This window comes from Nomascus leucogenys, chromosome X (assembly GCF_006542625.1).
Source record: "Nomascus leucogenys isolate Asia chromosome X, Asia_NLE_v1, whole genome shotgun sequence".
Classification (NCBI taxonomy): domain Eukaryota; kingdom Metazoa; phylum Chordata; class Mammalia; order Primates; family Hylobatidae; genus Nomascus; species Nomascus leucogenys.
In genome coordinates this window covers 17,468,004-17,490,071 of record NC_044406.1, presented here as the reverse complement: position 1 = coordinate 17,490,071, position 22,068 = coordinate 17,468,004, and the positions used below count along the sequence as shown (strand labels likewise).

At 43.5% G+C, this 22,068-nt stretch overlaps 2 protein-coding genes across 11 annotated transcripts in view; one reads left to right on the top strand and one right to left on the bottom strand.

Moving 5' to 3' along the window:
* The window catches only part of LOC115833243 (helicase SRCAP-like), a 116,331-nt gene that overhangs the window by 15,072 nt on the left and 79,191 nt on the right, over positions 1 to 22,068 (bottom strand). The gene's annotated exons all lie outside the window — the stretch shown is intronic.
* Positions 1 to 22,068, top strand: part of ADGRG2 (adhesion G protein-coupled receptor G2) — a 136,012-nt gene that overhangs the window by 40,050 nt on the left and 73,894 nt on the right. For 8 of the 10 annotated variants that reach the window (XM_003261121.2, XM_003261120.2, XM_012500945.2 and 5 more), the window contains exons 2-3: positions 369 to 413; positions 14,201 to 14,319. In XM_003261121.2, the coding sequence (XP_003261169.1) occupies positions 14,202 to 14,319 (118 nt within the window). In that variant the 5' untranslated portion in view covers positions 369 to 413; position 14,201. Of the gene's footprint in view, positions 1 to 368; positions 414 to 14,140; positions 14,320 to 22,068 lie in introns of those variants that run through there. The other 2 variants (XM_030806608.1, XM_030806610.1) reach the window with 2 other exon arrangements.

The following is a 22,068-nucleotide window of genomic DNA, read 5'->3' as shown; positions in this document are numbered from 1 at the left end:
AGGCAGGAGAATCACTTGAACCTGGGAGGTAGAGGCTGCAGTGAGCTGAGATCACACCACTGCACTCCAGCCTGGGTGACAGAGTGAGACTCCGTCTCAAAACAAAACAAAACAAAACACATTAACAAGATCAGTCCCCAAACTGGCTTTGGGCTTATGCTTCCAGTTTATATGTAAGTTCCTCAAGAGCAGGGTTTACATCCATTTTTTCTGTAACTCCACTGCCAAGTTCAATCTGTGACGTGCAGTAGGGAACCCAGGGGGCGTCGGCTGATGAGCTCACTGAAGTATTGAAGTATTATGCTGTCAAGAAAGTCCACTTTCCATTGGCCTAATTTTGCTTTTTTTTTTTTATTTTTCCTTTTCAGGTGTGCACAGAGGTTCTCCACCTTTTTTTCTGAACTCGCGGTCGGGTGAGTAATGCTATTTCTATGAGATAATGTTGTAGAAATGAGGAACATGTTGGCTTGGGTTTTTTTTTTTCTTTCCTATTTTCCCTCCTTCATTGCAAATTCCCATCCCCATACCAACTTTTTTCTTTTTTGTTTGCTTTGTTTTGTTTTTAACTCCTCACTCCCACTTGGAGCTCTCTTTTCTTCAGATACTTTCTTTTCCTTGGGGATTCTATTGTTGACCTGTTTCTTCTTGGTAACCCAACTGCTTTTGAATGGGCGTTCAGAAATGGGTACCGATTTTGAAGTTACATGGTGCGGTCAAAGCTGGGGAAAAAGAATGATTATTTACGTGGAATTATTTGGGATTCTGTTTCACTGTTTTCCCCTTTCCTGCTCCCTGGACGTGTGTCCCCTGGCTCTAACAGCTTTTGTCATGTTTTGAAATGGACCAAGGAAGTGTTTGTTCTCTCTCTGACCTAAGTGCTGTGCAAATGCAGCTGTCAAAGGATCCTTCCAACCAGATTTCTGCCCATGACCCTCTTCTAGATAGAAATTCTGAAGCCGCTACTTTCACGCTTCCTATTTTTTTCTTTTCTTTCTTTCTTTTTTTTTTTTTTTTGAGACAGGGTCTCCCTCTGTCACCCAGGTTGGAGCGCAGTGGCACAGTCACAGCTCACTGCAGTTTTGACCTCCCAGGATCAAGTGATCCTCCCACCTCAGCCTCCTGAGTAGCTGGGACCACAGGTGTGTGCAACCATGCCTGGCTAATTTTTTATTTTTTATAGAGACGGGGTCTCCCTATGCTGCCAGACAGGTCTCAAACTCCTGGCCTCAATCCATCCTCACGCTTCAGCCTCCCAAAGTGCTGGGATTACAGGCCTGAGCCACTGTACCCAGCCTATTTCTTTTGAGACTCATAAATAGTGGTTATTTCTGGGAATTCATTGACATAAATTATCAAAATTTTGTAAACAATGTAAATATCTATCATAATGAATACAAATTAGAATGATCCTATTGTAACTTACATGATAAATAACACATCGTTATTATAATAGATACTAGTAAGTTATTGCTATAAATAAGGTTATAACACCTGAGCGAGGTCACACAGCCAGTAAATGGCCCAGCTGGGACCTGAAGCAGGAATTGGCATGGTGTGATGACAAAACCAAGGAAGGGCACAGAATCCTGGCAGGGGGTGGGCCCTGGTGGGTGAGGCGGGGTTGGTTTCCTGAGTCCCTTGCTTCCTCTCCAGCATGGTTTCCTAGATGACCACTAACCGTGTGCTTTTGCCCTATCCCTGCCCCAGCCCTGCAGTGCAGATCAATGCCCCAGGAGGCTTTTAAGAAGAGCCTCTTATTTCCCTCCTCTACATATTGATAGAATTATTTTGCAGCAGTAGATTCTGGACCAAATCAATGAAAAAATCTTTGTCGAGTGCCTGCTGTGGGTGCGGGGGTGAGGTGGAGATCAAGCCTATATAGGAGAGTCTATTGTGTTCTGCTTCCTTGTTTTGGTTTTTAGGCAAAGTCAAGTCTGATGGACCATGATGAGAAAGTATCTTTTGTTTGTTGTTTTAAAAAAAATCACTATTTATTTGGCCATGCCAATGACCAATGAAGCTGAGTAGTGGCTATTAAGCTATCGAGGGCACGAAAGATATCTGCCTTGTTTTTTGCAGTATCTCGAGTCCCTGGCATAGAATCTTGCTTATAATAGAACTTCAATAAACATTCGTCAACTAGATGAATGAATGTCAATTATTTTGGAAATAATTCCAAAATCTGTTTACATTTAGGACTGGAGTGTATTATAAACTTATCTTCTTTAGCTGAGTGTGGTGGCGTGTGCCTATAGTCCCAGCTACTCGGGAGCCTGAGGCAGGAGGATCGCTTGAGCCTGGGAGGCGGAGGTTGCAGTGAGCCGAGATCGTACCACTGCACTCCAGCCTGGGTGACAGAGCGAGACCCTGTCACAAAAAAACAAGCAAACAACAACAACAACCAAAAAACAACAAAAAAAAACAAAACTTGTCTTCTAATTATGCTTGTAATCATAGCTAACACTTCTTGACTGTACTAAGACTTTCATTATATTACCTCATTTAATCCCCACAGAACCCTGTGAAATAGGTCTTAGCATTACTTCCACGTCTTCAGATGAAGAATTTAAACTCCAGCGAGGTTAAGGAACAGCCCAAGTTTACACTGTAAGTAGTGGAGCTTAGACATGAAGGCAGACAGATGGCTCTACCATGCATGCTCCCGAATCCTATGCTATTCTGCTCATTTGTGTGTGTTAAACATACTGCAAGCATTGGGGGCAGACCCTGAAGAATGAGGGGAGAGAGATGAAGTAGGCTTTTACCTTGCCTTGGGTAATTCACACATGGCTAATCAAGAGTATGGTAGATCGCAGGTATGAGAGAGTGGAGAAATTTGGAGATGAGTGAGGGAGCCAAAAAAACAGAACACCCCTCAGCCGGCTGCGGTGGCTTACGTTTATAATCCCAGGACTTTGAGAGGCTGAGGCGGGTGGATCATCTGAGGTCAGGAGTTCGAGACCAGCCGGGCCAACAGGGTGAAACCCTGTCTCTACTAAAAATACAAAAACTAGCCAGTTGTGGTGGCAGGTGCCTGTAATCCCAGCTACTCAGGAGGCCAAGGCAGAAGAATTGCTTGAACCCGGGAGGTGGAGGTTGTGGTGAGCCGAGATCACGCCATTGCATTCCAGCCTGGTTGACAGGAGCGAAACTCCGTCTCAAAAAAAAAAAAACAAAAACCAAACCAAACAAAAAAAACAGAACATCCCTCACCAGGTTTGGTGAGTGTATGTTTACATTAAGCACACAATTTAGTTCTAATCTTGCATGTCTGATATTGATTCACTTGTTTTATTGAATAAAGCTTCCTTTTTCTGCATCAGAAAGCACTTACCGCTTATTAAGAAAATCATTTTTGCACTGTAAAGACCAAATAAATCATTTCCTTCCATTTGATTCTAGAGATGTGAGAGTTTCGCACTGCGATGATGCCGTAGGGCTCAGCATTGGCTTTACTTTGTGCTCTGACAAACAACATACAAGGCTGCTGTTTTAGAGTTCCTATTCAGCACTTACCAGTTCACCTAGTTTCTGTCATCTTTAGGACATGGTTGCTTTTGGCGTATGGGATGTTGTTTCTCTTACTACAGTTATACTGGCTTTAGTTCTTGGTGACCTTATCTTCAAAAAATTTTGTTGCTGAAGTTCAGAATAGTTCCTTTTGTCCAATATGTATTCAAACTACCTCAATTCACAAGATTTGAAATTGCTTCTAGACATTTCTATGAGCATTTTGGAGAAATCTGAAAACAGTCTCATTTGATTTATATAATGGGTAAAAATCTAAAGACTTTCCTTGTCTGGTTTTGGCATCGGGGTTATGATAGCCTTGTAAAAGTGAGTTCAGATGTGCTCTTTTTCTTGCGTTTCTGTGTGATTGAAACTCTTACTCCTTAAATATTTGATAGACTCATCAGTGAAGCCATCTGGGCCTGGAGTTTTCTTTGTGGGACAAGTTTTGAGACTTTTAATGGTTATACCTGCTATTCATGTTTACCATTTCTACTTGATTCCTTCTTGGTAATTGGTATTTTTTTCTAGAAATTTGTCCCTTTCTATCTAGAGTTTCAAAATTATTAAAGACAGTTGTCCCTAAGAGCCTTTTATATTATGTTTATAGCATTTACAGGTGTGTTGCTTTTTTCCATACCTCCTATTAGCTACTTCCTCACTCCCTGCCTCTCTTTCTCCCCTTTCTCCCTCCCCTCCCTCTGTCTCTTGATTTTGCCAGAATTGTCTTTTCAAAGAGCAACGTTGGCTTTGTTAATCTTTATGTCTTTTTTCTGTTTTTATTATATGCTTTTTTTTAATTACCTTCCTTCTTCTTCTTTGGGTTTATCTTGCTGTACTTTTTCACACTTCTTAAGAACCTTAATTCATTAATTTTAAGCCTTTCTCTTTTTCTAATTTGTATGTTTAAAATATAATTTTCACTCCATCTTTAGCTGTATCCTATGTGTTTTATATGCGGTGTTTTTATTATTGATCAAGGCAAATATTTTCTTTTTTCTTCTATCTTTTTTGTTTTTGAGACAAGGTCTTGCTCTGTTGCCCAGGCTGCAGTGCATTGGCGTGATCATGGTTCATTACAGCCTCTACCTCCTTGTCTCAAGCGATCCTCTTGCCTCAGACTCCCATACAGCTGGGACCACAGGCGCATACCACCATGCCCGGCTAATTTTTTGATTTTTTTGTAGAGATGGGGGGGGTCCCACTTTGTTGCCCAGGCTAGGCTCAAACTCCTGGGCTCAGGTGATCCTTCTGCCTTGGCCTCCCAAAGTGCTGGGATTACAGGTGTAAGCCACCATGCCTGGTGAATATTTTCTAATAAACATTGTGACTTCTTTGACCCATGGGTTATTTGTTAAATAACACATCTAACTTTTTGTTATTACGCCTTAATTGTGTTGTGGTCAAAGAACATGCTGCTTTCCTGTTTTCCAATTGTTTAAAAAGCTTTTGAGACTTTTCTGATGGTCTGGATGGTTTTCACAGACATTCCACGTGCACTTGAAAAGATTATGCGCGCTGCAGTTGATGAATGAGGGCTTCTAGATATGGTCCTCATGTTGTTGGTTAAGTGTGTCATTCAAATATTCTATATCCTTAATGACTTTCTTATTTAATTTTTACCAATTGCTGGTAGAGATCTCTCATGATTGTGGATTTGTTCTATTACTCCTTATATCCTGTCAATGCTGTTTGGTGTATTTTGAGGCTATAGTAGTTGCATTCACGTGTAAATTTCTTCAGTCTTCAATTCAGAATTGAATCTTTTATGAATGAACGGTTTTATTTCTAGGTAAAGTATTTTGCTTTAAAGTATAATTTGTCTGATATTAGTATAAACACATTAATTTTCTTTTGATTAGTGTGAGCATAGCACATCTTTTCCATCTCTTTACTTTCAAACTTTCTGAATCATTAGGTTCTATTTGTGTCCTTGTAAATAGCATATAATTGGAGTTTGTATTTTTTTCAGTCTGATAATCTTTGCCTTTTAATGGAATCATTGAGTCCATTTATATTTCATGAATCATTGATCTGCATTTTTTTTTTTTTTTTGAGATGGAGTTTCACTCTTGTTGCCCAGGCTGGAGTGTAGTGGCGCAATCTCGGCTCACTGCAACCTCTGCCTCCTGGGTTCAAGCGATTCTCCTGCCTCAGCCTCCCGAGTAGCTGGGATTACAGGCACCTGACACCATACCTGGCTAATTTTTTGTTTTTTTTTTTTAGTACAGACAGGGTTTCATCATGTTGGTCAGGCTGATCTCGAACTCCTGACCTCAGGAGATCCACCCGCCTCAGCCTCCCGAAGTGTTGGGATTACAGGCGTGAGCCACTGCACCGGCCTGCATTTGTTTTTAAATCTGTATCACTTTCTATTTTTCCTAACCATTCTTTGTTGCTGTTTCTCCTCTTTCTTGCCTTTTTTCAGACTGACTGAATATGTTAAAAACTGTTTTCCTCCTCCACTAGTTAGGAAGTTATATGTCCCATTTCTGTTGTTTAGTTACTAAAGAAATTACAACCTGTTGTAGAAATTACAACATGTCTACTCAACTTTTCAATGTGTCAAGATAATCAATACCTTTAGCTTCCTCTAGTATAATTCAAGGACCTTGGAAGACTTTAATTTTTGAATTTCATTTTGTCATCTCCTTACTTATATTACATATAATGCATATATTATCTCCTATGTTTATATATATGAGATAGTTGCCATATGTTTTTATTTTATCATGTTTCACTAATCCCTACAAGATGTTATTGTTTTATATAGTAGTTTTGTTTTGTTTCAAGACAGAGTCTCCCTCTATCACCCAGGCTGGAGTGCAGTGGCACGATCTTGGCTCACTGCAACCTCCGCCTCCCGGGTTCAAGCAATTCTCCTGCCTCAGCCTCCCAAGAAGCTAGGGTTACAGGTGCCAGCCACCACATCTGGCTAATTTTTGCATTTTTAGTAGAGATGGGGTTTCACCGTGTTGACCAGGCTGGTCTTGAACTCCTGACCTCAAGTGATCTGCCCATCTCAGCCTCCCAAAGTGCCGGGATTACAGGCGTGAGCCACCATGACTGGCACCGTTTATATAGTAAAAGTTCATTTGGATTTGCCAGTAGAGAGTACTACCCCTAGTTCTGGGCACCTGGGGCCTCTGGCCTGTGACTTGTGATTTAGAGTCCCCTCTCTGGCCCTTCTCTAGCTCCACCCTTCTCCAAATGGCAAGAAGTCTGTGGCACCAAGAAGTCATGCCTACCCAGAGCCTGCCTCCCTCTTCCCCTCACCCTTGCTTCTAGATCATACTCTGGGAATCCGGGACCCTGGAATTCCCAATCTAAACATTCTGTGCCAATTTCCAGGACCTGGGCACTCCCCTTCCCCATTGCAAGCCACGCTGCAGGTGTACGTACCCCCAGACCCAAGGGATGACCAAGGGGTACATGCATGCAGGAGAGGGGGCTAGGGGTATGCAGGCTGTGGTGATCACATGCGTGTGCACAAAGCCTCTTACAGCTTGGAGTGAAGCCTTAGGGGAAGAATAAGGGCAAAGCCTTCTTTTAAACTCTTGATCTGTATCTTAGAAATGTTAGCCATGGGCCTGGCCACAAACTCACCACTTTCTTTGTTCCTCATTCCTCCTTTCATCTCAGTTCTTATGTCTTTTGCCTGAATACATGTTTTAGGATTGATTTCAGTAATGATTTGCAGGTAGGCAACAACATCACAGTTTCTGTTTGTCTGAAAATATCTTCATCTTGCCCTCATTCTTCACAGATATTTTCCCTGAGAGCAGAATTCTAAGTTGGCAGTTTGTTTCCGGCACACTGCAGATAGACTTCCACTGGTTCTGGCTTCCATTGTTGCTTCTGAGAACATAGCTGTCAGTCTAACAGCGGCTTCTTAACAGCCTTTTTCTTTCTTGGACGCCCAGGCTGGAGTGCAGTGGTGTGATCTCAGCTCACTGCAACCTCTGCCTCCCAGGTTCAGGCGATTCTCCTGCCTCAGCCTCCGGAGTAGCTGGGATTATAGGTGGGCGCCACCACACCTGGCTAATTTATGTATTTTTGGTAGAGACGGGGGTTCCGCCTCATTGGCCAGGCTGACCTCGAACTCCTGGCCTCAAGTGATCCACCCGCCTCGGCCTCCCAAAGTGCTGGGATTACAGGCATGAGCCACTGCATGCCCGGCCTAACAGCTGCTCCTTTGAAGGTTATCTGTCTTGTTTTTCTGACAATTTTTCAGATGTTCCTGTTTTTGTTTTTGTTTTTTTCATTTTCACTATGATGTATCTAGGTGTAGATCTCTTTTTATTTCTTGTGATTGAGATTCTTTGGGCTCCTTAAATCTGAGGATTGGTGTTTTTCACTCATTTGGAGGCACTTAGTCATTATCACTCCAAACACTGATTCTCTCTTTGAATTTTGTTTAAAAGTATGTTAGACATTGTATTTCTTTTCTCCATGTCTCTGAACTTTTCTTTCATATGTCATATTTGAAACTCAGGTTTGCCTCATTAGGCCCATACCCACAGGTATAAGTGGGCTTCGTTGCTTACCTTACCTGGGTTCCTGCTTGAGTTTCACCTTTGGCCTGGCAATTCCTTTCTATCTTGCCAGCTCTCTGATATGTTTAAGAAAATGCGCAGCCGGGCACGGTGGCTCACGCCTGTAATCCCGGCACTTTGGGAGGCCGAGCCGAGTGGATCAACTGAGGTCAGGAGTTCGAGACTAGCCTGGCCAACATGGTGAAACCCCATCTCTACTAAAAATAGAAAAAATTAGCTGGGTGTGGTGGCAGGCGCCTGTAATCCTAGCTACTCAGGAGGCTGAGACAGGAGAATCGCTTGAACCCAGGAGGCGGAGGTTGCAGTGAGCCGAGATCATGCCACTGCCCTCCAGCCTGGGAGACAGAGCGAGACTCCGCCTCAAACAAACAAAAAAAAAAAAAAAAAAGAAGAAGAAGAAGAAGAAAGAAAATGCGCTGGGTGCGGTGGCTCACTCCTGTAATCCCAGCACTTTGGGAGGCTGAGGCCCAGGAGTTTGAGACCAGGAGTTCAATACCAGCCTAGGCAACATGGTGAAACTTCATCTCTACAAAAAGTAAAAAAATTAGCCAGGCATGGTGGTACATGCCTGTAGTCTCAGCTACTCAGGAGGCTGAGGCAGGAGGATCAATTGAGCCCACGAGGTCAAGGCCGCAGTGAACCATGATCATGCCACTGCACTCCAGCCTGGGTGACAGAATGAGACCCTGTCTCAAAAAATAAATAATAATAATAATAAAAGAAAATGCTTTTAGCATTTTATTCATGATTTTTAATTGTCTTCAGCCCAAGGTTTGATCTAACTAACCTAACCCAACATATTCCCGGAACACCGAAGACATTTTTTTTTTTTCCCTGAGATATTTCCTGTATCGAAGTCACTGAGCAGTGTTCAAATAGAAATTTAATTATGCTTTTCTTACTAGTTTCCTGATTCTTTTTCTGACTTCTTTGAGAATTGAACAATCCAAATCAATTGCTTTTTCACTTTTTGTTCTCGCTTTATCCACACTGAGAACCCCTGCAGTCCTTCTCTTTTTACATTTCCCCTTGTGGTGGTCTTGTAAGCCAACATATATGACTCCGTATAAATGTCTCAAAAGCATAGAGTTTTCTGGAAGACTTAGGGAACAATTATCATACCTCTTATAACTCAGGTCAAAAATATTGATCATTGTCCATATCATAGTAGCTATGGTTTAATCAAAGTATGCCAGTTAACCAGAGATAACAGAGAATAACCCTCACACAGACCTGCCCTATGGTGGTATCAAGCTATTTCTCCCTTTCTAATATTATTCTTTGATTATTCTATATCTAAAGACAGATTTATCATTTATTGCCATAACAGGTTGCACTGATGATATATATTTCAAAAATATGATACTGATACTATTTAATGAAATTGAAGAGCTCTAGAACGAGTTTTTAGGGTGGAAGCACCACAGCATATAGTCATGTAGTTCATGCACTGTACAACTCTAGAGGGAGGTTGCCACTTACATCAGAGTTCACAACCTAAAAGGGGGCCCTGGATAAAGATGGATTGGGGATCATCTTTAATCTAGTGTCAAGGTCTATGTTTCACTGTTTAAATGCTACCAAATAGTTTTCTCTGTAATTGTTGCTATCTTCCTAGCCATCCTTAGCACCTTAAAAATTTGCTAAGAACCAGTGGCTATTCAAATCCTCTTTGTTGATGACCTGGATAGCATTGAGCTAACCCAGACTGCACCGGAAGATGAATAGATGTTTGTGTTAGGCTGTTCTTGCATTGCTGTAAAGAAATCCCTGAGACTGGGTCATTTATAAGAAAAGGGGTTTAATTGGCTCCTGGTTCTGCACGCTGTGCAAGAAGCATAGTGGCATTTGCTTCTGGGGCTCACTTACCACCAAAGGGATGGCCCAAGCTATTCATGAAGGATCCCCCATGATCCAACACCTCCCACCAGCTCACACCTCCAACATTCAACATGAGATTTGGATGGGGACAAGTATCCAAACTATATCAATGTTCCAGCTGAAAAAGAGAAAAATGGCTTTGATGTGCAATGACTGAAGGTTTCAACCTTCACAGATTTCCCTTTGATTAGTGATCCTGGAGACTTTATGATCTAATAGGACGTTCTCGGTTTATGCAGAAGGCAGTAGGAGCTACATTATTTCACATACCATAAAACTTCTCCAAAAACATATGTTCAGCCTTGAGGAAACGTATTCCAGATCTGACAACTGAAAGCAGTCTGCATTAAATTCTTGATCTATATTTTTTTTCAAGACGATTGCTGGGGTCATCTTTCATTCTGGCCTTTCCTACCTGCATTTGGAAGTTGAGTAGATCCTGCCTTTAGTGAAAAGGCAGTTTATTTTGTTCAGAGGTCTCAGTTACAGCACATAGTAGTCACTCACTGTGTATGTACACCGAGTCACTGAGTACACGAATTTACCTTTGATCATATCTCGTACACCACTTAGGTCCTGCCCTATGAGTTAGCAAAGCTCAAGAATGACTCTGTAGACATTTTTAAATTGTATAATAACATTTTGAACTTGATGTCTTTCACCTGATGGACTCAAAACATTTTACTTACAAGGAGACAAAGTCTCAGGAGGCTGGCATTGTGTTCTGGTAGAAAGAGTAAGGGTTCTGCCAAATAGCTGAATGACCTTGACCCATCCCTTAGACTTGCAAGGGTGTCCAATCTTTTGGCTTCTCTGGGCCACATTGGAAGAAGAATGGTCATGGGCCGCACATAAAATACACTAACGCTATTGATAGCTGATGAGCTAAAAAAGAAAAAATTGCAAAAAAACTCATAATGTTTTAAGAAAGTTTACAAATTTGTGTTGGGCCACATTCAAAACCATCCTGGGCCACATGTGACCTGGGGGCCAGGGTTGGACAAGCTTGCAATGATGGGGCCTCTTTCATCTGTAGAATGAGGGTTCAAGGATAGGTGATTTCTGAGTTCTTTTCCAGAAATGAACCACTCTGCTACTGTCTCCCCAGGCTACACTTAAATACTTGTGAATTAAATTTAAGTCAACTCCACCAGTTTCAGGTACAGTCAAGCCTAAGGCATTTGTAGAGGAGAGCATTTTCTGTGGCACTGTAGTTCACTCAATAAGGCCTTCATTTTTTTTTTTTTAAAGCAGTGCTTTTGGAGGGAGGACAGAGTTCAAAAACTTAAAAAAATGTTACTTTTTAAACTTTTTATTGAAACTTATGGCATACAAATAAGTGTACAACTCAGTGAATTTCGTGAACTGAACACACCCATGTAATTGGCACACAGAATATTTTCGGTACCTCAGAAGCCTCCCTTGTGCCCACATCCAATATTGTTATAACTCCCTCCCTTTCGAGGATAACCCTTCTCCTGACTTCTCACCACATCGATTAGTTTTTTCTGCTTTGGTTTCTCTTGAATGGAATTATGTACAATAAGCACTCTTTTGTCTCTGGTTTCCTTGGCAAACATTGTATTTCTGAGCTGCACTGAGATTGTTTTGTATAGCTGTAGCAGACACTTAGATCTTTCCTCCAGAGAGACATCGATACATCTTTGCACAACTGTGTTAACATCCTCATTTGAGTGACTCCTTTGGGAAGATCAATAACATGCCATTATGCCCAGAGAGAGGTTAAAAGGGAGGGAGAAATTAGAGGCTTTTTATAATTGATTAACATATTCTAGCATTAATACATAATACCATAATACAATTTATTAATTTAAGATAGGCAAGCCCTCTTTTGAAGGAGAAAGATTCACCTCCTGGTCTAAAACATCATCATGTCAGGTCAAGGAAAGAATCACTCTCCTAGTGCTGGTTATGAGTATTCAATTACAGAATTCTTAAAGATTGCCAGCTTTACCTTGAGACAGAAACTCCGGCTTATATATCCCCCTTCTTTCCATGCCCTCCACCCCTTAATCCCAGCACTGCCTGATCCTGCACATACTAGGTGCAAAATAGATATTTGTTGAATGAATGAATGAATGAATGAGTGAATGAATGAAGAGTACAGCTGACATTTACAGTGCATTCCCAGTGCCAGCCACTGTGCAAAGATTTCTTGTTTACTCACCGCAACAGCACTATCAGGTGGGTGCTGTTATCTCAATTTGCTAGATGGGGAAACATGACCATTGGAAATAACTTGTCCACAGTCACTCAGATATTATGTGGCCGAGCTGGGACCTTTGAACTCATGCTCTTTAGTCTTCACCACTATGTATTCACACTCACTCTAGGGCTTGCAGAGGCTGCAAGTGGTGGCTGGATTCATGAGTGCCCTTGGCCGAGAGCTCTGCTAGCTGAGGACACACAGCCTGGTTTGTCCCAGCCACTTCCCTCTGGCTGTGTAGAGGGAGCCTGCCCAGTTGGCTCTCGCCACCCCCTTGCTTGTGCCTGTGCCCATGAGTGATTCCTTTCTCAGCACCCCACGCCAGCCTCCGCTCCCAGTGCTGACTGTCCGTCATGGGGTAATATTGGCCAACTCCCAGACATGAGAGGATCAGACACAGTCTTAGCATTTGCCATTCTTTCTGTGTGCTCAACTCTCCCCTAGCCCCTGCCCCACCTCCGGCACGTGCATTTCATCTAGTTCACTCCTATTCAGCCCTCACATCTCATCTGGTACATATTGGCCCTCAATAAATATTTGCTGAATGAATAAATGAATGAATGGTAAATGAGGCTTTTAAATTCAATTCTGATATAAACTACTAAAATGCAAGCAATGATGATAAAATAATATGCAACAAAAAGGAAATGTGATGTACTGATGAAACTGTGTAGTTCCCTTGACCCCTTTGTGGGACTCATGAAGGAGTGGCTCACTTACTCAGCCCACAGCTCTCAACCCCTCGTGGGAGGGGGAGCACGCAGGTGAGTGGGTACAGAGGCCAGATTGCGTGCTTCTGGGCAACCAGCAGGAGCAGGACTCTGTGCAGGCCCACAGCAGCGTCTACAGGTTGCCCGCGACCCCCCGAGCCCCAGAGGGCATGTGTTACAGCGCATTCTTTTAGCATTGCCATCCTTGGACAGTGTAAGTGTTAAACAGCTCAGCGGAGGGGCAATGTGACAGCCTCTTGCACCCGCACCAAGGTCTTTGTCTGGCATCCAGGAGGAATGAAGTTGTAAGAACAAATTGGAGGGTGGTGAATGCAGAGGATTTTATTGCTGATGAAAGTGGCTCTCAGTGGGATGGGTAGCTGGAAAGGGGATGGAGTGGGAAGGTGGTCTTCCCCTGGAGTTCGGCCATCTGCGGCTGAACTCCTCTGAAGTCCCACTGTCAAGCCATCCCTCTGAAGTCAAGCTGCTCCTCTCCAACGTCCGGCTACTTCTTTTCTCTCCTCTGCCACTCTGCCAGTGGGGCCTGGGATTTTTATGGGTACAGGATTGGGGGGCAGGGCAGGCCAGGGTGGTTTTGGAAAAGGCAACATTCGGGCAGGGAAACAGGAATGCATGTTCTCACTTTGGGCTGTGGGTCCAGGCTTGAGGGTGTGGCCCTTGTCTAGGACCACACTCTTCTACCCGATATTTCCCTGCCTCCTGTCCGTATCACTTATCCTTTTACAGTATAAAACATAGAAGAGCGAAACTCCGTCTCAAGAAAAACAAAAAACAAACAAACAAAAACATGACTAGGAGCTGGGCACAGTGGTGCTGCCTGAGGCAGGAGGATTGCTTGAAGCCACAGTATACTATGATCGCACCTGTGAACAGCCATCGCACTCCAGCCTGGGCTACATAGCGAGACCCTATCTCTTTAAAAAGTTTTTTTTTTTTTTTTAAGGAAAAATGACATAGAGAAGGATAATTATTGAAAAGATTCTGTGTAGTGGTAATAATGATGTAACATTTTGTGTTTTTTATTTCTTTTGTTATTTTGCATGTGTTGATGTTTTCCATAAATCCACATAGACTACCTTGCTTCTAAGTATAACATCCTACTGGGCAACCCTCCCATAACATGGGTTTTGCTTGTTGTCACCAGTGCCCAACTGGCGTTTCTGATTCTCTGGAACCATAGCAATTTGAAGTGCACAGGATCACAGGTTGCCTTGGTTGAGGAATGACATTTGAGGTATTGCTGTGTTGTGATTATGGCAGCTGTGATGATCTGTCTTCTCCTTACTTTATTCCAGGATGGTTTTCTCTGGCAGGCAGTGTGGCCATGTTGGCAGAACTGAAGAAGTTTTACTGACGTTCAAGATATTCCTTGTCATCATTTGTCTTCATGTCGTTCTGGTAACATCCCTGGAAGGTAATGTGTCTGTTTTTCTTCTTTTTTTTTTTCTGTTTATCTGCATGTGTGTATTTTTTTGTTATTTAGGATTTTTTTTTACTGTGGTAAAATAACATAATATTTATAATTTTAACCATTTTTAAGTATACAGTTCATTGGCATTAAGTACATTCGCAATTTTGTGTAACTGTCACTGCTATCCATTTCTAAAACGTTTTCATCATCCCAAATGGAAACTCTATATCCATTAAACAATAACTCCCAATTTCCTCCCCCCTCCACCCCTTCCTGGTAACCTCTGTTGCTTTTCTTTCTATGTATTTGCCTATTGCAAGTACCTTAGATAAGTGGAATCATACAATATTTGTCCTTTTGTGCCTGGCTTATTTCACTTAGGATGTTTTCAAGGTTCACCCACGTTGCAGCATGTATCAGAATTTGATTCTTTTTAACGGCTAATGTTTCACTGTATGCATTGACCCCATTTTGTCTATTCATTCATCCATTGATGGGCATTTGGGTCGTTTCCCCCTTTCGGCTGTTGTGAATAATGCTACTATGAACACGGGTGTACAAATCACTATTTGAGTCCCTGCTTTCATTTCTTTGGGGTATATACCTAGGAGGGAATTGCTGGATCATATAACCCTGTGTTGAACATCTTGAGAAACTGCTAAACTGTTTTCCACAGTGGCTGTATCATTTTACATTCCTACAAGCAAGGCACAAGAATTCCAGTGTCTCCCATTCTTGACAATGCTTGTATTTTCCTGTTGTTTTGGCAATGGGTGTGAAGTGGTATCTTACTGTGGCTTTGATTTGCATTTCCTTAATGGTTAGTGATATTGAGCATCTTTTCATGTGGTTATTGGCCACTTGTATATCTTCTTTAGAGAAGTGTCTATTCAAGTCCTTTGCTCAGTTTTGAATTGGGTTGTTTTTGTTGGTGTTGAGTTTTGGAGTTCTTTGTGTATTCTGGATATTAATCCCTTGTCAGATATATAACTTGCAAATATTTTCTCCCATTCTGTGGGGTGTTTCTTCCACTTTCTTAATGGTATCATTTCATGCATAAATTCTTTTAATTTTAGTGTAGTCTATTTATTTTTGCTTTTGTTGTCTATGCTTTGGTGTTATATCAAAGAAATCATTGCCAAATCCAATATCATGAAGACTTTCCCCTATATTTTCTTCCGAGAATTTTATAGTTTTAGCTCTTATGTTTAGGTCCTTTGATCGATTTAGAGTTCATTTTTGTATACGGTGTAAGGTAATGGTCTAACTTCACTCTTGTGCATGTGGATATCGCTTTCCAGCTGCATTTCTTGAAAGGACTGCCTTTTTGCCATTGAATGGTCTTGGCACCTTTGTCAAAAATCACTTTGTTACCAGTGGAGGGTGTCTAGGTTTTTGGCGTCTTGAACAAATAATTGGACAAAACGCACTAACAAAGCAAGGAAGGAATGAAGAGATTTATTGAAAATGAAAGTACACTCCACAGTGTGGGAGTGACCCGAGCACAGGGGCTCAAAGTCCCTGTTACAGAATTTGTGGGAGTTTCCATTGGTTACTTGGTGTATGCCCTATGTAAATGAAGAGGATGAAGTAAAGTTGCAAAGTCATTTACTCAGCGTACACCCTATGGTGAGGATATTTCCTGTCATAGCTGAAGTGTGAATCGGCCTTACGTTCCCTGCCTCCAGACCCTATTTTCGTGCCTCAAAGTGACCATATAGATGAGGGTTTATTTCTGGTGTTTACTTGTTTTTAAATGTATCTACTTGAAGGTACAACCATATGGAAATTTAAAGGCAGTAGAGAATCAGACAAATGAAGCAGCCTGGTATTTTCAGAAAGGGGGATCTTTAGAAGTTCATGGAACAAGAAGAAAAGGTATCTGAGAAAGGCAGTTGAAAGACCAGCGATGCTGGGCCTGCAATTTCTGTGGGCACAACTGCCAAAGGCAAGTGTAAAGAATCCTCATTAGGAGGTTCACACATGTAATCCCAGCACTTTGGGAGGCTGAGGAGGGAGGATCATTTGAACCCAGGAATTCAAGACAAGACTGAGCAACATAGTGAGACCCCGTCTCTACAAAAATGAAATACCATGAAAAATTAGCTGGGCATGGTTGCGGGCGTCTGTATTCCCAGATACTCAGGAGGCTGAGACGGGAGGATCTCTTGAGCCCAGGAGGCAGAGGTTACAGTAAACAGTGACCATACCACTGCAGTCCAGCTTGGGTGGCAGAGTACAACCCTGTCTCAAAAAAAAAAAAAAAAAAAGAATCCTCATTAGGAATGGGACTAGGAAATGATTGATACTTAAGAAGACATCAAGGACACACAACAAAACACCTTTCTTATTCAGAAGTGGGTGGCAGGACCAAGGAATCTTTATTGCATAAGATAAAAATCTACTAGCAGCGAACAACAAAACATACAAACAAATAAAACACGCATACAAATACACAGACTAAATGGAAAACTTCTCAACAAGCTATAACACAATCGGCAATCCTTTAAAAAGTAGGTACTGGGGCACGTTGTCAAAAAGCCGCCATTGTTTTAAAAAAAAGAAATAATGGCCGGGTGTGGTAGCTCACGCCTGTAATCCCAGCACTTTGGGAGGCCGAGGCGAGTGAATCACCTGAGGTCAGGAGTTTGAGACCAGCCTGGCCAACATGGCAAAGCCCTGTCTCTACTAAAAATGCAAAAAATTAGCCGGGCGTGGTGGTGCACGCCTATAATCCCAGCTACTCGGGAGGCTGAGGCAGGAGAATTGTTTGAACCCGGGAGTGGAGGTTGCAGTGAGCCGAGATCATGCCATTGCACTCCAGCCTGGGTGACGGAGCGAGACTCTGTCTCCAAAAAAAAGAAAGAAAGAAAGAAAAGAAAATAAATGATAAGGACTAGATGTATTCTGAAGGCTTACAACATACCAGGTTCCTACATGCTTAATACACATCCACTCCCTTAATCTTCTCAATCCAGTCTAGGAAGGGGAGATCCTAGTTGTATTCCCATTTTCCAGATCAGGAAGCTGAGGCTCAGAGAGGTAAGTAACTTGCCCAAGGCTGTAAGCCCTTAAGAAGCGGCAGAGCTGGGATTTGAACCCAGTAGTCAGCCTCTAGATTTTGTGCTTGTAACCACAAAACCAAGTTCTCAAACTTGAGCATGCATCAGAATCCCCTGGAGGCCTTATGGAGGTACGGTTCACTGGGTCGCACCCCCAGAATTTGTGCTTCAGTGGGTCTGGGGTGGGACTGAGGAATTGACAGCGCTCACAAGCTCCCAGGTGATGCTGATGATATAGTCTAGGGACAGCACTTTGAGAACCACTGCCTACACAACTGGTAGAAGACAGCAATGGGGAGAGAAATCTCTTCCTGATATATATATCAACATACCTTGGACCCCATGAGATATATATATATCTCATATATATATGAAAGTGTTAAGTGGACCTTAACGCTTTCAGTTATATATATATCCCATGAGATCTATCTATCTATCTATCTATCTATATATATATAAACAGACTTTGTATCCCATGATATATATATATGTTGTGACCATGTGATGTTCATCTAAACTATGGGCCAGTGAGGTGGCTCATGCCTGTAATCCTAGCACTTTGGGAGGCCAAGGTGGGTGGATCGCTTGAGCCCAGGAGTTCCAGATCAGCCTGGGCAACATGGCGAGACACTGTCTCTACCAAAAAAAAAAAAAATAGCCGGGCGGTGGCATGCCTGTAATCCTAGCTACTTAGGAGGCAGAGATGGGAGGATCGCTTGAGCCCAGGAGGTCAAGGCTACAGTGAGCCGAGGTCGTGCCACTGTACTCCAGCCTGGGTGACAGAGCGAGACTCTCAAACAAAAAATAAAACAAAATCTAAACTATTCTCACACACACCATCTCCTTAGGGCACTGAAACATTACTGTGGGCTTGGCAGGGCAAAACTCAAGAGTCCCCACTTTACTGATGAGTAAATGTCCCCAGGGAGGTTATTGGTTAGGAAGTGGCGGAGCCCAGACTAGATACTAGATCTTCAGTCTCAACGTTTCGGTGCTTTTTCCACCACAGGGGTAGATGAGGCAGGAAAGTGGAACACAAGGGAAAAAATTCATCCAAATGAAAGCTGTTTGTTAGCAATATGTCTTTTTGAAAAATTATGTTTTAAAATGCCAACAACAGGGGCAGGTAAATAGGAAAGTGCATGGCTCTGAAACAAACCTAAGTAGGGAAAAGCTGAGTGATCACTTAAGGCAGCTGACTGCATTTCTTGCTCCAGATCTCTGCTGAATTGATTTCTTAAAGCAGTGGTTCCCAAAGTGTGGCAGACAAGTAGCATTGGCATCACCTGTCTCTCAGAACGCCCAGTAAGAGTATTTATTCATGTTATTCATTTATTTTGTTTTTGTTTTTGTTTTTTTCTTTTTCTTTCTTTTCTTTCCTTTTTTTTTTTGGAGACAGGATCTTCTTGTTGCCCAGACTTGAGTGCGCAACCTCAGCTCACTGCAGCCTCAACCTCCCGGGCTCAAGTGTTCCTTCCACCTCAGTCTCTGGAGTAGCTGGGACTGCAGGTGACACCACCACACCCAACTAATTTTTTAAATTTTTTGTAGAGATGGGGTCTCACTATATTGCCCAGAATGGTCTCGAATTCCTGGGCTCAAGTGATGCTCCCACCTTGCTTCCCAAAGTTCTGGGATTACAGATGTGAGCAACCACGCCCTGCTAATGTTACTGAATAATCACCTTTATAGCACTCACCATGTGCCAGCCACTGTTCGAAGCCCTTACAAATGGCTAATTCATTTAAAGCCCACTCTGCAACCCCTTGAAAAAGGCACTATTATCAGCTTATTTTACAGGTGAGGAAATTGAGGCACAGAGGAGGTAAGCAACTTGCCTTCGGTCAAATAATTAAGAGGTTGCAGAGTTACAATTCAAATTCAGGCCATCTGGCTCCAAAGCTTGTATGCTGGACCTCTATACTATGGTGCCTTTTCACATTCTTAACCTCTCTGCTATGCTAGGCTCAGTTGCTTGGTAGTTGTGAATCTGTAGATTAAAAATAAAGATGGAATCCATAATTGTGAGAATCAGTGTTGTTCTGGATCACCCAGGTGGTTCATAGGCACCACCTCCCCCAGTAGCTTTGGACTGGGGCAGGGGTTCTTTTAGTTCAGGATGGCTCGGGCCTGGTTTCTGAAGGCCAAGGGGACTGACCTGCCACTTCTCCATTGGGTTATCAATTGTGCGATAATGATTGCCTGCTGTGTGCCCAGCAGTACTGGCTGCTGAGAACATCGTCTCTGACTCCAGGGAATTTACACTGCAGTTGGAGGGCCATGACTATGACGCATGAGAACAATACAAACTATAAGTCTTAAAGTATGAGTCAGCGCTATAGGGCGCTCACATATGGCCTGTGGCCAGATCTGTGGATTAGTCTAATTCGATGCTAAGCCACCTATAGCAGATGCTGTTGGTGCCCTGCCCGTATCCCCTTGGCCCACCCCAGGGGTCACCTGCAGACAGTTCCTGTGGATGCTGACGGCTTTCACGTCTCCCTGAGAATCATCTATGTCCATGCGAGTGTGCTTGGCCCATGTGCGGGACAAACCAGAAGTGCCAGGGAGATAACACCCCCAAACAGTGAGTAATGGGAGTTGGTATTTAAATATGCCAGGTTCCTTGTCCCTTGGTGGGACCACACTCAGGTGTGTTCTATGTCCTCTCCCAGAGTTCCCCAGTTGCATTGTACCCCATAATACTCATCTGCTCATGAATGTGCCCATTTCCGGATTCACCCCCTTGTCTGTCTCACTTGCATATTCCCCCACTCTGCTTCCGGGGACTCTCCCCATTGGGAAACTCCCCTTCCAAAGTTGAGGCCAAATCTTACTACCTCTAGAAAACCTGCCCTGACCTCAGAAGAATTAAACCCCCCTCCCCAGTGCTTGCTTCTCTTTATCCATCCGTACCTGGGGACATCACTTTGTGTCACACTCATTACGGGCTTCCTTTGTAACGTGAGTCCTTGCAGTGTGCAGTCAGTGCCAGACAAAGGGTTGGCGAGGCGGGTGGCGAACTCACGGGAGGGAAGCTGATGGGCACTGAGAGCCTGCTCAGGGCCACTCTTCCAGGTGCTTTACGCACGTTATCTCATTTAATCCTTACTAAACCTCTTTCCGGTGGGTAGTTTTCATCTCGGTTTACAGATGAAGAAACTGTCAAACAAATGAAGGCATTTGCCTAGAGGTCCCACAGCTAGGAAGATTCCCCATCGGAATCTGTAGCCTGTACTACTCACATGACACCAGGCTGCCCAGGGCACCCTCAGTAAGTGTCTGGGCACTGAATGAGCATGTCACTGAGGCGCAGGGCTGGGGGAGTGGAGAGGGAGCCTGGGGTGAGCTGTTAGAGAGCAGCAGCTCCCCCAACCCAGGGCTCTGGGAGATCTGGACCGTAAACACAGTAGCTTCACCCTGGAAGCCTGAGAGGTGACTCAGTAGCTCTTGACGGCAGGGAGAGGTGGGATGACACTCTCTCGTTAGGCCACTAGCCAACAGAGAGAGCCCATGGACCTTAACACTTTCAGTTGTGTGATTTGGTAACATTTGAGGGGCTTATTCTTGGTCTACCAGAATGGGTTTTCGCACCTCCAGCCTCCAGCTCTCCTGGGCGATACCAATGCCTTTTTTTTTTTTTTAATCTTTGAAGGAGGTCTTCTTTTAGATACAACTATTCTATTTTCCAGAGGGGCAGATGACATAATAGTGGAAGATGGTTATAATTTCATTCTTGCAGAGTTGTCTTCCTCATTTGGAAACAATTACACATTTGAGCCAGTTTGGTGATCTCATGAGCTACAATCCCCAACTTTCTCTCTGGGCTGGGTCTAGATCTTTCTGTGCTGCAGGCATTTCCAGCGATGAGTCCCTCTATAATTCCCCTCTCAGAGGCCTGGCTGTCTGATTTCCTCCTATCCTCTCATGCTGTGTCCACCTGAGTCCTTGGTCTGCCTTGCGAGGAAGTCGGTAGAGCTGCAGGAAATGGGCTGCATGCTCCTGAGAGGCAGGAAACCCGTTCTGTTTCATTTTGTCCTCTAATACCAGACCCTGTCCTAGTCTCCTCATTCTCTCTCAATCCCCTGTCTGTACAAATGAGGTTATAAATGCTTACCATGGCACTGATCTGATGCTCAGCCAATCTCACAACCCCCTCTGACCCCTGCCAAATCTCCTCACTACCCGCACCCAGGCACGAGGCCATGTCTGTTGGACCCTGGCTCTTTCCCTAGCAGGTGGAAGTGGTGATGGGGAGTGATGGAGAGTCTATCATAGATAGGTGGCAGGGGAAACTGAAAGCAGAGCATTGTGTCCTGCTCTCCACTTGGAACTCCAGGTAAGGACTCCTCATGGGCCCTGTGTGTCAGCACAGGGCAGTTGCAGAGATGAAATGGCAAAACTGATTCCCCTTGGAGATGATGTCCCCTCCAAGTCTCTCTCGCTCTCATGTGGTAGAGTAGGGACTCTAAAGTACCCCCATGTTCCTAGTGGGTAGCTGTGATGAGATCCAGGGGTGGGGACAGGGCTGCAAAGACTATGGCGTGGACAGCCTAGGCCAGGGGTCAGATGGAGGTTGAGACAGACACTGAGTGGTGAGAGCTCAAGGGAGCTGTATCAGCAGGAGAAGGACCCCCAGGCCTGGATGGGATTCTGAAGAATAGACCATGGGCCCACTGGACACAGCCTT